Here is a 14,433-nt window from a genome sequence, read left to right as displayed (position 1 = left end):
TAGGGACAGTAAAGTAAGTGAGGTTAGCTAGTTTGATATTAATGGTTAAAATATTAATAAGGACCTTAAACTATTTTACTTTTGTTAAATGAAGTTTTGTGTATTTAGGGTGTTCAAATAAGTCCTATTTTTTATTTTTACTTAAATAAAATTTTATTTCAGAAGATTCAGAATTTATTTGAATAGAAAATTAAAGTTAAAGGTTTACTTTAATTAAAATAGAGAAATTATATTTTAGTCTCTCTAAAAATAATAATTTAGTTTTGATATTTTTAACACAATTTGTTTTACATTCTTTAAAATTTATAATTTTATCTCAATTCTTTTAACATAAAATTTCTTAGGTTCGTCTATGTTTGTAATTGTTTGAGTGCAACGAAGTTTAAGGGCTTATTTAAATACAGTGAAATGTTGAAGGGTGTATTTAGGTATTGAGCCAGTATAAACAATAAAAAAAGAAAACATGTATGGTAAGTTTGTCGGTTTGCGTGCAAATGAGCTCTCTTTCTCTCTCCTTAATGGCCTCCCTACAGTTTCAAGCTTCAGACTTTAGATCACTCACTGTCACAACTTCTTTTTCCTACCCTTTCTCTCTCTTCATTTCTCTTTTGACGAAATTCTTTAATTAATTGGGGTTTTTTTAAGGTCTTTAAAAACCCTTGGAGAGTTCAAAATCTTTTCTTTAGTTTTTTGAGACACTCTTCTTCTCCTTCTTCTTCTTCTTCAACATGGTTAAGATTTCAGTTTCTCTTCACATTTCCATGGTGGGTTCTTGCAGGAAACCAGCTTTTTTGTGATGCTTCTCCTTTTGGGCTCTCTTTTTTTTTTTTTTTGAGAGAGAGAGAGAGAGAGAGCCTTTTTTAAAGCTGCTTCTTCTTCTCTTTATTTGGTGCCGTGGGTAGTTGAAGCTCTCTTGAGAAGCCATTTCAGTGATATCGAGCTTGCTTGTTAGCTGTGTTCTTTTGTTTTGGTATTGGGATATCAAAGCTTGGTTCTTTGTGGGCAGATTTTGAGACCTTTTTTTTTTTTTTTCATTTCTCGGTCACCAGCTTGATCATCATCAGCTGGAAAAAAAAGCCAAAACCTCACTAAAAGGCTATCCACTTGGACTTTACTTGAGGCTTGTTTGCAATCAAAATCCCTCATTTAACTCCCTTTTGCTTTATATATATCATACTAAAGGACAGACTTTACTAAGCTGAGCTCTTTTGTTTTTATAAATAAACAAAGATTGGTTCTTGGAGTCTTGGTTTTTTAGCAAGAAAAATGGCTATGGCGGTGGCCCAACACAGGGTGAGCACCAGTGGTAGTAGCAGCATCAACAAACATCTTGATGCCTCAGGCAAGTATGTTAGGTACACAGCTGAGCAAGTTGAAGCCTTGGAACGAGTCTATGCTGAGTGCCCCAAGCCAAGTTCCTTGCGTAGGCAACAGTTGATAAGGGAATGCCCCATTCTTTCCAACATTGAACCTAAACAGATCAAAGTTTGGTTTCAAAATCGCAGGTAATAAAAAAAAATTGGTCTTGGTTTTTTTTTGTTTATAATGAAAATTTGGGTCTTTTTAGATGTAGTTATGGGGGTTGCTATTGGAGTATGCAGGTGTAGAGAGAAGCAAAGGAAAGAGTCTTCAAGGTTGCAGACTGTAAATAGAAAATTATCAGCTATGAACAAGCTATTGATGGAGGAGAATGACCGGTTGCAAAAACAGGTTTCTCAGCTGGTTTGTGAGAATGGTTATATGAGGCAACAATTGCACACTGTAAATGTATGTTCAATGAGGAAGTTTATGTCCTTTTTTGTTTAACTTTAGGCATTAGATAGATCTTTGTGGCCTGTCAATTTCTTAGAATTGGAATTGTCTTATTTTGCCTTAAATTGTTCGTACTTGTTTTTTGCAATTAGGCCACTTGTGTTATGGGATTATTTTGTTTTAACATTATCATTGCTGTTCTATTTTTGGATTTGCTTTTCAGGCATCGGCAACTGATGCAAGCTGTGACTCTGTGGTTACCACTCCTCAGCATTCACTAAGGGATCCCAATAACCCTGCTGGGTAAGTTCAATTTTTAGCTACAATGAACCAGCTCTCTCTGTGTATGTGCATATATTTTTCTAATAAATGCTTTGAATTTGGTTATGCACAGACTCCTCTCGATTGCAGAGGAGACCTTGGCAGAGTTCCTTTCCAAGGCTACAGGAACTGCTGTCGATTGGGTCCAGATGCCTGGGATGAAGGTTTGTTGCTATTTTCCATCCTATTGTCTTTGATTGCTATTGTATATGAACTTAGTTATACTATATGTTGTCACAAATCAGAAGTGTCTCTAAGCAATTTGTTTTGATCTGTTGACAGCCTGGTCCGGATTCGGTTGGGATATTTGCCATTTCCCAAAGTTGTAGTGGAGTGGCAGCTCGAGCCTGCGGTCTTGTAAGTTTAGAACCTACAAAGGTATGAACTCTGATGTAATTATAACAAATCAAACCTTTTTTTCGCCACACATGACCTATATGATCGGAACAAAACAATCAAATTATTATAAATAGATTGCAGAGATTCTAAAGGATCGTCCTTCTTGGTTACGGGACTGCCGGAACCTCGAAGTTTTCACAATGTTTCCAGCTGGCAGTGGTGGAACAATCGAGCTTGTATACACACAGGTGAAGAGTAATCTTTATTTATGAATGAATGTTTCCTCTATTATAACGAGGGAGGACTAAAATGAGAAATATTTTAGATGTTTGCCCCGACTACGCTGGCTCCTGCGAGGGACTTTTGGACTCTAAGATACACTACAACGTTAGAGAATGGCAGTTTCGTGGTATGCATTTTTTAGTACTTATTATTTATTCAATAATGTAAACAAGTGTAAGAAAGTCAATGTCGAAATATTTTAGAGCATTTCAGTTGCTTATATGACTGTCCTATTATTATTTGTTTCTGAGCTATGCTTTTTATTCATTTTTTTTCTCCATTGAAGGTCCATGTAAATTTGTTATACAAGCTTCTTGGGAGTAAACTTGGTTGTATATGCTGATAGGGTTTTCCTTTCTTGATGTATTCTCAAAGGTCTGCGAGAGATCCCTTTCCGGATCTGGTGCTGGTCCGAGCACAGCTGCGGCAGCTCAATTTGTGAGGGCCGAAGTGCTTCCTAGTGGGTATTTGATTAGACCATGTGAAGGTGGAGGGTCAATCATCCATATTGTTGACCACTTAAATCTCGAGGTAGGACTTATGGTTAGTAGGTACTTTTCAGACATCTTTACATCTCTTGTGGCTATACCAAGTTTCTTGAATATCTCATTGCAGGCGTGGAATGTGCCGGAGGTGCTGCGCCCACTTTACGAATCATCAAAAGTAATTGCTCAGAAAATGACAATTGCGGTGAGTAGATGCTGATAATGCTGCTTATTCACTTTGTTGCCACATGTTGTATCGTGTTTGATTGTTGTTTAAACATAAAAGAAATACCAAAATGGGGGGATGCTTCATTGGTTTTCTTTTTTATTTCCTCAAAAAGCATTTTCTAAAGGTACTAATTAATTGATCTCTGCAAAGGCTCTGCGCTACGTTAAGCAAATCGCACAAGAGACAAGTGGTGAGGTAGTTTACAGTATGGGCAGGCAACCAGCTGTCCTAAGAACTTTTAGCCAAAGATTAAGCAGGTAGCTGCAGTATTGTATTAAATCCTCGACTTTGTTCAATTTACAAGTTTACACACAAAAAAAAAAAAAAATGCACGTGCATGTCCGTAACCTGTTTACGTGAGCATTTAGTAACATGTTATGCTCCGTTGTTTCATCAAAATATTGTGTTTATCATTTACTTGTAGAGGCTTTAATGACGCAATTAACGGATTCAACGATGACGGCTGGTCGATAATGAATTGTGATGGTAATGAGGATGTGATAATTGCAATTAATTCAAGCAAGAGCTTTAGCTGCACTTCAAATCCCAACAATGCTCTTCCCTTCGTCGGGGGTGTTCTGTGTGCAAAGGCATCCATGCTGCTTCAAGTAAGTTCTCGTAAGCTCCCAAAATATAGGAAATCATTTTCTTATTCTGCAACATGGACTATATTAATAAAATTGCACATTTATTAAGAAAGTGTTCTTATTTAGTAAATTTTTAGTTCAGAAGTGGGGAATTTTCTTATTGTACACAAGTTTTAAGCCTCTTCCGTGTTATGTCTTTTGTAATTAATTTTTCTAACTACCTGTTGTCTTTTGTCAGAATGTTCCACCTGCTGTGTTAGTGCGATTCCTAAGAGAGCACCGCTCGGAGTGGGCTGATTTCAATGTTGATGCGTATACTGCTGCATCATTGAAGGCCGGAACATATGCATATCCTGGAATGAGACCTACGAGGTTTACTGGTAGTCAGATTATCATGCCACTTGGTCACACAATTGAACATGAAGAGGTATATGTTCTACAAATTCAACACGTGTTTTATTTTCCATTGAAATGTTGCCTGTTGCTTATCCATCCGATAAACTATGCTAATGTTGTTTGTATTTTTCATGTATCAGATACTTGAAGTTATTAGACTCGAAGGCCATTCCCTTGTGCAAGAAGATGCCTTTGTATCAAGAGATATTCACCTATTGCAGGTGCTTTTCTCGCATTTCCGAGTTGAATTTTGAGGTTTATTTATTTCTTTAATCGGAATATAAAACTTAACATGATACTTTCTGTCATCATACTGGTTTTGTACATGTTTTACATGAAATCATTGTTTTGTTACTGCTTGAAACTATTGTAAGCCACATTTGCAATCAATTTTATTTGAACCACCGGATCTTTCGATCAACATCTTTGGGATTTTTAAAATAAATTGTATCCTCATTAATTACATTAACTAATCGATGTATGTATTTATTTACAGATATGCAGTGGAATCGATGAGAATGCTGTTGGAGCATGTTCGGAGCTTGTCTTTGCTCCGATCGATGAGATGTTTCCCGATGATGCTCCCTTAATACCTTCTGGATTCCGAATTATTCCATTGGAGTCAAAACCGGTAAGTGTTCTCTTTAGGATACGATAGGGAGAAAGGAGTGATTGTATGTTTGAGAGACTTGGTGAAAGTTCGATAAAAAAAAAGATTATGCCATAAGATTATGAAATAACGAGCACTTAATAGGAAACAATTTGCTTTACTGTATATCGAGTGTCCGGGTTCAGCTTTTAATTTTTTTTGAAGTGATACCGAAGATCGGGTTTTGGATACTTAGGGTGTTATTATTATACAGTCTGATACAAAGGATTCGTTGACCACAAATCGGACTTTGGATCTGACTTCAAGTCTTGAAGTGGGGCCAGCTACAAACCATTCTTCTGGAGATGTTCCGTCATCTCAGAACTCTCGATCGGTGTTGACGATTGCCTTCCAGTTTCCCTTTGATAGCAGTCTTCAGGATAATGTTGCAACCATGGCACGCCAGTATGTCCGTAGTGTCATTTCTTCTGTGCAACGGGTTGCGATGGCCATATCTCCATCCGGATTGAGCACGGCTGTAGGACCGAAGCTATCTCCAGGCTCTCCCGAAGCACTTACACTGGCTCAGTGGATCTACCAGAGCTACAGGCAAGTTGCTTCAGTTCTTGTAAACCTTAGTAGTTTTCAATAACCTGCCACACTGGGATTTGCCGAATAAGCTCGCTCATCCCCTTTTCATTTCTTTTACCTCAGTTATCATATAGGGGCAGAATTGTTGAGATCCGAATCACTTGGCAGTGACTCGATATTGAAGAATCTTTGGCAACATCAAGATGCAATATTGTGTTGTTCATTGAAGGTACGCTGACAATTCCATCGGAAAAAAAATTGAGAATACTTGTAAACTTATCTTCAAACCCTGGTTTTAACTTCGGTTTTGGTTTTGCAGTCGCTACCGGTTTTCATCTTTGCAAATCAAGCTGGTCTTGACATGCTCGAAACGACCCTAGTGTCCCTACAAGACATCACACTGGATAAAATATTCGATGAACCTGGACGCAAGGCCTTGTGCTCCGACTTCGCCAAGTTGATGCAGCAGGTAAAACTTCCTCGCAGTTTCCGTAAGATATTAACTGCGCAAGAACTAGTTGAATCCTGAGCTAAAGATTTCTATTTTTACGAACAGGGATACGCATACTTTCCGGCGGGAATCTGCATGTCGACAATGGGAAGACATGTTTCGTATGAACAAGCTGTTGCTTGGAAAGTACTTGAAGCTGATGAGAGCACTGTCCATTGCTTGGCCTTCTCTTTTGTGAACTGGTCTTTTGTGTGAAAAAAACACATTTTATTATAATTTAGCAGAAGAAAAGTTTTGTAATATTTAAGAAACCAGCTCAGGTTTGCATTTTATTAATTTAATTTAATTTTTTTAGTGAACCCAAACTTTGTTTTAGCTTGAAATCGTAAGATAGATTTTATTTAAATTTAATTATGAAATATATTAATATTAATACGATCTTTAAAATGTTTATAATATCTGAACCGTGTCTCAAATCTAGGCAATGGCAAAATAATTTAAATTTGAAATATTTTTCATTTTATAAAATTAAGAGAAATTGAAGGAGTGTTGAAAAGGAAGAGACAATAACGATACGTATCAAATTTATTTTATTATTGATAAACACTGAATTAATAAAACAAAGTATCAATGTTTATGTTTATAGACTTACAAATAAACTATCTTAACATAAGAATAACTAGCAATTTATTCAATTAAACTGAAAATCTGGAGTTAACAAAGATTCTACCGAAATACATCAATTAAACAACTTACTACTTTGAATTAATTCTTAACACTCTCCCTTAATTCACAGTTACAGACATTAAGTAGACTTTTAAAATAGCTGAACTTCTCCTTTGATAAAGCCTTTGTTAACACATTTGCTAGCTACTCTTGACTGCTGCAATACTCCAAAGATATCTCTTCTCTTGCTACCAAATCACGAATGAAATGATAATAAATATCGATGTGGACAACGTGGCCGGGTCACACGGGCGTGTGTCTCTTGTATTTTGAAATTTTTTTATATTTTTCCAAAAATTTTCTGAGTTCTCGGCTTGGTCTCGAACTACTTTTAATACATGATTTGGGCATTGAGGGCTCGTATTAGGGACAATATGATTGATTTTGAATAACTTTTATTTGGTTATGAAAAATGTACGAGAAATGTATGTTTGTTTAAGTAATAAGTTCTGTAATGCTTCGTAATCCTATTCCGGCAACGAAAACGGATTAAGGGTGTTACATTTATCCGAATAAGGTTAGGGGTGTTACAGAGAAAATCCTTGGCATATTTTCTTTATGAGATAAAAATTCCATCTTCAGTTTGATGAACTTCAAGACCAAGGAAATAATACAATAAACCCATATCCAACATCTCGAATTCATTCATCATTTGAGATTTAAACTCATCAATAAGAAAGTTAAAGGAACTAGTATAAATGATATCATCAATGTAAAGACAAACAATGGTGAAATCATTTTTACCTTCCTGTTTCACATACAAGGTGCGCTCATTCTCACTTCTCATGGACCCTTTCTTCTGAAGATACCCATCGATCTTGTTGTACCGTGCTCGAGGGGCCTACTTCAATCCGTACAACACCTTTTTCAACTTGTACACCTTTGTTTCGTAGTCCTTCTCTATGAAACCTTCTGGTTGTGCTACATAAACCTCCTCTTGTAGATCTCTAATGAGGAATGCTAATTTGACATCAAATTGATAAACAGGCCATTGAAATTGTGCAGCCAATGCTAGAACAAGCCTTACCATTTCGAACCGAGCTACCAAAGAGAAGGTTTATTCGAAATCAACACCATATTGCTATGCATAACCTTTCGCCATAAGACGAGCTTTGTGCTTTTAGATGCTTCCATCTATACCAAATTTTGTCTTGAACTCCCACTTCAAACCAATTGCATTTTTTTCTTCTAGCAAGTCGACCATCTCCCAAGTTCCATTCTTTTCGATGGATTTCATCTCCTTCATCATCGCCTTTTGTCATTATTCCTTATCAGTAGCTTCTTCATAATACAGAGAATCTGAAACAACTAGAGAAATTTGACAGGATGCATAGTGTCATCAGTATATTTCAGATTCGGCTTTCTGACCCTTGTTGATCTCTTTAGTGGAATTGGTTTTCAGAAGACTCTTATAGTGTTGTAGATGTTGCTGGTGCTGACTCTTGTTTTCCATTTGGAGAATCTTCAATGGGAAAAGAAATCTCCTGTTGTACCTGCTCTACAGTCATATCCAGCTTGCATTTTCATCAAACACTACATCACTTCAACTTGAAAATTTTTCACTATGAGGGTTATACAATCTATATACTTTGGATTGAGTACAATAATCAATAAAAATATATTTTTCAGATTTTTCCTCAATTTTTTTACGATCATGTGAATTTACCAAAGCATAAGAAACACACCTAAAAATTCTTAAATAACTTACATTGAGTTTCTTACCACACCAAGCTTTATATGGAGTTTTGTTCATGACAGCCCTTGTTGGCAAGAGATTTAATAAACAGACTGATGTTGCCACAACTTCTACCCAAATTTGATTTGAGAGTCCCCTTGCTTGTAACATGATTTTGGCATCAGAGCAAGGTTCGATCTTTTAGGCAATTAAGTGAAAGTTAGGTTTCGGTCCCATGGGTATTTGAGAGAAACACCTTTTTGGGTCTTTAAGAAACACGAGAGAAGAGAGTATGTGTTCTTGGAATGGTATTAGCTGGTTTTTCTTCCTCTCAACCATTCATACCCATTTTCAATGGTGAGAAATATGAGTGGTGGAGCATCAAGATGAAGACATTACTCAGATCACAAGAGCTATGGGACTTGGTCGAGTATGGGTTCGCTGACATACTTGAACCTGAAGAAGAAAAAGAAAAGAGATTGAAAGAAACCAAGAAAAACGATGCTAAGGCATTGTTCATTATCCAACAAGTGGTCATGACTCTATTTTCTCACGAATTATTGCAGCAACCACATCGAATAAAGCATGATCAATTTTGCAGAAAGAGTATCAAGGTGATCCAAAGGTTATAATGGTGAAATTGCAATCACTACGATGTGATTTTGAAACCTTGATGATGAAGAATGGTGAATCAATTGTTGATTTTTTATCACGAACAAGGCAATAGTCGACCAATTGCACTCTTATGGCGAACAAATTTTTGACGAGATAATTGTAGAGAAAGTTTTGCGAAGCTTGATGACAAAATTTGATCATGTTGTGGTTGCTATAGAAGAATCCAAAGATCTATCAGTTCTCTTTGTCGATGAACTGATGGGGTATCTTCAATCTCATGAGACGAGAATCAACAGATTAGTAGAAAAGAGAGAAGAGCAGGTATTTCAAGTGAAAGAGACATTCACAAATCAAGGTGAAAATAACCGTTCAACAAACAATGATCGAGGAAGAGGAGGATTTCATGGTGGTCGTGGTCGTGGTTATGGTAAAGGCAGAGGCAAAGAAAGGAATGATGGATAGAGGCAATACAATGAGCAAGGTAACATAAAATATGGAATACAATGTATCATTGCAGTAGATATAGGTATATAAAAGTTGATTGTTGGTATAAGGATAAAAAAATCTAACTTTGCAGCAGAAAGTGATGAGGAAAACAAGCTTTTTATGGATTGTATTGATGTTAACAATAAGCCAAGTGATTTGTGGTTTGTGGACAGCGGCTGTTCAAATTATATGACAGGCACCAAATCATTGTTCAAGGTGATTAATGAGTTACAAAAGATAAAGGTGCAGCTTGGGAACAAAAAGGAGATGCAAGTTGAAGGAAAAGGCACGGTGAATTTTTTTACTAGCCATGGAGTAGAAAATATTTTGGACAATGTTCAATTTGTTCCTGATTTAGGCTACAAATTATTGAGTGTTGGACAACTAATGGCTGTTAGATATTCTGTAATATTTGATTATAATGCTTGCATTATCAAAAACAAAAAAGTCAGGCAAACAAGTTCATATCCACATGACTCCAAACAAGATGTTTCCGTTGGATGTTTCAAACATGGAGAACTTTGTTCTTGCTCCAAGTGCAATGGATGACTCGAAGCTATGGCATTTGAGGTATGGACATCTCAATAGTAAAGGCCTGAAATTGCTAAGTGATAAAAGTATGGTTCTTGGACTTTGGCTCTCTTGATTTATGTGAGGGGTGCATTTATGGAAAGCAAACTAGGAAGCCATTTCTTGTTGGAAAAGCATGGAGAGCTACTAAAGGTTTAGAATTAATTCATGCTTATCTACGTGGTCCTATGCAAACCGAGTCCTTGGGTGGGAGTCGTTACGTCTTGTTGTTTACTGATGATTATAGCCGCATGAGTTGGATGTATTTTCTGGAAAACAAGTTAGAAACTTATGAAAAGTTCCAAAAATTCAAGGCTATGGTGGAGAACTAAAGCGGCTGCCATATCAAAGTTCTTCACACAAATTGAGGATGAGAGTTCGTGTCCAAAGAGTTCAATCTGTTTTGTAACGGCCTAATTTTCAGGTGTCGAAAATGGTGATTTGAGATCACTAAATTCGACAAATAAGATTGAACAAGATAGTAATTTAATATTTATGAGTCAAGTAAGAATTTAGAAGAATTTGTGAAATGGTGAAATTAGTGAATTAAAAGAATTTATTAGGTCAAACGGGTCAAAAATGAGGTATCGAGACCTCAAAGTTGAAAATCGAGCTATAAATATTTTTATAAATATTTATGGAGTGTCATTGAGTTAGTATTAAAGTTTAGTTAGAAAATTTTAACGTTTGGATGGCTAATTAATTGAAAAGGATTAAATTGAAAATAGCACAAAATTTGTTAAATTGTGAGTAAATAGCTTAAGTATTTAAAAGATGGATTTAAAGAGCAATTAGACCCAAAGGTTAATGGCTGGACGGTTTGGGTATGAAATAAGCAAGAAAACAATGTGAACAAGGGCAAAATTGGAAATAGATAAAAGTTAATAGTTAAATAATGATGTAATTGAAAAATCTAGACATTTTCTTCATAATTTATCAGCCAAAACGCCATAGAAGGTCTGGAGAAAGCTTTTTTCATATTTTTACATCATGTGAGTCTAATTCTTGCTTTTTCTTGATAATTTTATGTTTTTATGACTTTTACAATTAGGTCCACTTGTAGAATTCATTAGTTTTTGATTTTATGGGTGAAATTGGAAGTTACCCTGGATGGATAAGGGAATTTTATGATGAATTATTATGAAATTTAAGTTCTAATTTCATATTAAGGTGGTTTTATTAAGTGATTTTGATAGGAAATGATATTTAGGACCTAATTGTGAAAAAGTTGTGAATTGAAGGTTGCTGTTGAAATTCAGAATATAAAAGGTTTTGAAATAGTTTATAATGATAAAATAAAGTGTTAATTGAGAAAAATTAGTTCAATTGATGGGTGAATTGAGTATGGACTAAATTGTGAAAGCTGTAAATTTTGGGGTAAAAGTGCAATTTCAAAATTTGAACAGCATAAATTGTGAAGTGAAATAGAAATCAAATAAATGCTAATGAGTAGAAATATTTTATATTATAGATCAAGAATCCAAAGAAGAACGAGGAAAAGAAAAAGTTTGGAATAGTCCCAAAATTTCAATATCTTCTACAAATTAGCCGGGTAAGTTCATATGGTTGAAATTAGATGTTTATTTGTGAATGATTGAAGTATATAATGTGTTATTATATACGAATTTGTTGTGGGATTGTGTAGATTTTGTTAATGAAAGAATAAATGTGGAAATGCAAATTAGGAAAAACGCAGGATTGAGTGCGTCAGTATCGTGACGTGTGATGAATTGACGGATAAGACCATGGTTGTTCCATGGCAAAGTGTGAAATGTAGGTATGGTATCATCCATACTGAGTTGTGAAATGTAGGTATGGTATTATCCATCTTGAAATGTGAAATGTAGGTATGGTATTATCAAATCCATCTTGAGTTAAGAAATGTAGGTATGGCATTTCCCATACCGAGTTGAAAAATGTAGGTATGGTATTTCAATGAGGAAAACCATACTGAGTTGTGAATCGTGGCATTGAGCAACGACGTACTCAATTTCGTAAGCCGTTTCCTAATTTGATTATAAGAAATAAAAGAGAAGTGATCCAAATGGAAGAGATTGAGTAGTTATTCTTGTTGAGCTCAACTATGTGAATTATTATAACAATGGTTGTGAATCGCAGGAAACTTTAGTAAATGTTTTGGTATTGTTTGGAAATATTATGTTTGGTAAGCATTACTTTTAACCTATGAACTTACTAAGCTTCAATAAGCTTACTTGTGTGTGTTTAATATTTTTATGTAGATTGACTTGAAGTGAAGTGGGTAGATCGGATCAACACAACAAAGCACACTATCCAGATCAATTCCGGTAGCTTTTGTTTTATGTTTGAAGATTTATATGGCATGTATAGAGTTTGAATGACTTGAAGTAAAGATGTTATAAACTAGTTAACAATATTTGTACTAAAATAGTTTTCGGTAAGTAGCAGTAGTTTGGCTTTGAAAAATCACTAAAAATAGTAGAAATGGAATTAAATAATGAATAAATTATGGAATCGAATCTAGATGAGTCTATTTTCATATGGAAGAAGCAAAACAGGTATATGAGCTATATTTTATGAGATGTTTAAATTTTTGTGAAACAGGGCCAGAGCAATTTCTGGATCCCCTGTTCTGACTTTGGAAATTCACCATAAATTTTACAAAGATAATTAGAAGTCATACTTTATATGTACAGATTCCTTATTGAGTCTAGTTTTATTATAGACAAACGGCATAGTCATTGAAGGTCTGTACAGAGAGATATCTGATTCGTAATACAAAAAGGTCATAGTAGTCAAACCCTGAAATAGGGGAGATTTTAAATAATAAACTGTACTAATTGGCTTGACCAAAAATTCTAGAAAAAAATTGGTAAGTAGATATATGAGTATAAATTCAGAGAAAATTTACGGATTTGGATTTCGAGTTTTATAACTCGAGATATGAATTATTTAGCAACTATGACACAGTTGGACAGCTTGTCTGGAAAGTGTGATATAAATTGTTTGAATTTGTTTAAGTGCTCAAATAAGTTTAGTAATGCCTCGTGCTCGACTCCAGCGACGGTCTCGGGTAAAGGGGGCGTTACATGTTTTGTGAAGACAATGGCATCCATAGGAAGTTAACAATTCCTTACACTCCAAGGCAGAACGATGTCGCTAAGCGGAAGAACCAAACTGTTGTGGAGATGGCGAGAAGCATGTTACAAGTAAGAGGACTCTCAAATCAGTCCAGTTCTTCCGCTTAGCGACACCGTTCTACTCTGATACCAAATTTGTTGAAGAAGAAAGAGACAATTACAATATGCATCAAAGTTATTCTATTATTGATGAACACTGAATTAATAAATCAAAGCATAAATGCCTATATTTATAGGCTTACAAAGAAACTACCTTAACACAAAAATAGCTAACAACTTATTCAATTAAATTGAAAATTTGGAACTAACAAAGATTCTACCGAGATATTTGGTCAACTAAACAACCCACTATTTTGAATTAATTCTTAACAAGGAGAAAATCAAGAAAACTTAAAGAAGATGAGAAACTAGGGGAAAAAAACCTAATTAAAGCATAAAGTTAATTAAATGAGAAAAATCAAGAAAAATTAAAGGAGAGGAGAAACTAGGAAATAAAGTAATGAAAGCAAAAGAGGGAAAAAGCTAAAAAGAATGGAATTAAAATCAATAAAGAAAAATATAAGGTAATTCAAAGCCACTAATTAAAGCATAAAGAGTGTTTTATGAAGGCCTATACATAAAATGAGGCTCATTTGATCCAATTGAATTAGCTTGATTCGAAAAAAAAAGTGACAAAGTCCATCCATTTAAAGCCATATTGGTTCAGCGAAGCAGTTATGGGAAATTAGGGTTACTTTGGTAAATAGGGAAAGTAATTTTAGAAAGTTTGTATTCTGGTAAGATTTGATTTTGCAATCTCGGAGATTGTATAAATCCCTTAATCGTAGATAGACTTCGATCTTGCCTATCAATGTAACTCAATCTATATCGTCAATTTAGGGGAACTCAACTATAAATAGAAAGTCTCATCTTCATTTGTAATCATCCATTATATCATATTATTTGAGTAGAATATATTGAGAGCATTTACTCAAACACCTTGTGTGCATATTCTACTCTTTCGATTTTTTTTAGATTGTTTTCGCTATATTTTGGTACGTTTGAGGAATTCTTCGTAAATCCTCACCTTGGGAAAGTTAGGCTGCCTTAGGCACATTTGAAGTAAAGAAATCGCCTAAGGCTGCACGAATTACAAGATGAAAGGTCTAGCTCCGTAACAGTTGGTATCAAAGCTAAGGTTGCAAAGGAGCCATTCGAGATGTCAATAGAAGTTACCAATC

General features: G+C 35.1%; 2 protein-coding genes across 2 annotated transcripts; both read left to right on the top strand.

Moving 5' to 3' along the window:
* The first annotated feature begins 504 nt into the window (after window positions 1-504).
* Window positions 505-6,441, top strand: LOC108483704 (homeobox-leucine zipper protein REVOLUTA-like). Its single transcript, XM_017787255.2, has 18 exons — window positions 505-1,505; window positions 1,602-1,767; window positions 1,976-2,055; window positions 2,147-2,237; window positions 2,356-2,451; window positions 2,547-2,660; window positions 2,738-2,821; window positions 3,070-3,225; window positions 3,310-3,384; window positions 3,559-3,665; window positions 3,833-4,016; window positions 4,234-4,422; window positions 4,532-4,612; window positions 4,888-5,022; window positions 5,255-5,589; window positions 5,695-5,800; window positions 5,891-6,040; window positions 6,128-6,441. Exons 1-18 carry the CDS (start codon window positions 1,267-1,269, stop codon window positions 6,275-6,277), a joined length of 2,538 nt encoding a protein of 845 aa, XP_017642744.1. The 5' UTR covers window positions 505-1,266; the 3' UTR covers window positions 6,278-6,441.
* Window positions 6,442-8,728: 2,287 nt separating this feature from the next.
* On the top strand, window positions 8,729-10,170 carry LOC108481587 (uncharacterized). The gene is made up of 4 exons (XM_017784698.1): window positions 8,729-9,037; window positions 9,144-9,477; window positions 9,616-9,815; window positions 9,973-10,170. Exons 1-4 carry the CDS (start codon window positions 8,729-8,731, stop codon window positions 10,168-10,170), a joined length of 1,041 nt encoding a protein of 346 aa, XP_017640187.1.
* The last annotated feature ends 4,263 nt before the right edge of the window (window positions 10,171-14,433 follow it).

This window comes from Gossypium arboreum, chromosome 1 (assembly GCF_025698485.1).
Source record: "Gossypium arboreum isolate Shixiya-1 chromosome 1, ASM2569848v2, whole genome shotgun sequence".
NCBI lineage: Eukaryota > Viridiplantae > Streptophyta > Magnoliopsida > Malvales > Malvaceae > Gossypium > Gossypium arboreum.
This window is presented reverse-complemented; position numbering and strand designations above follow the sequence as displayed.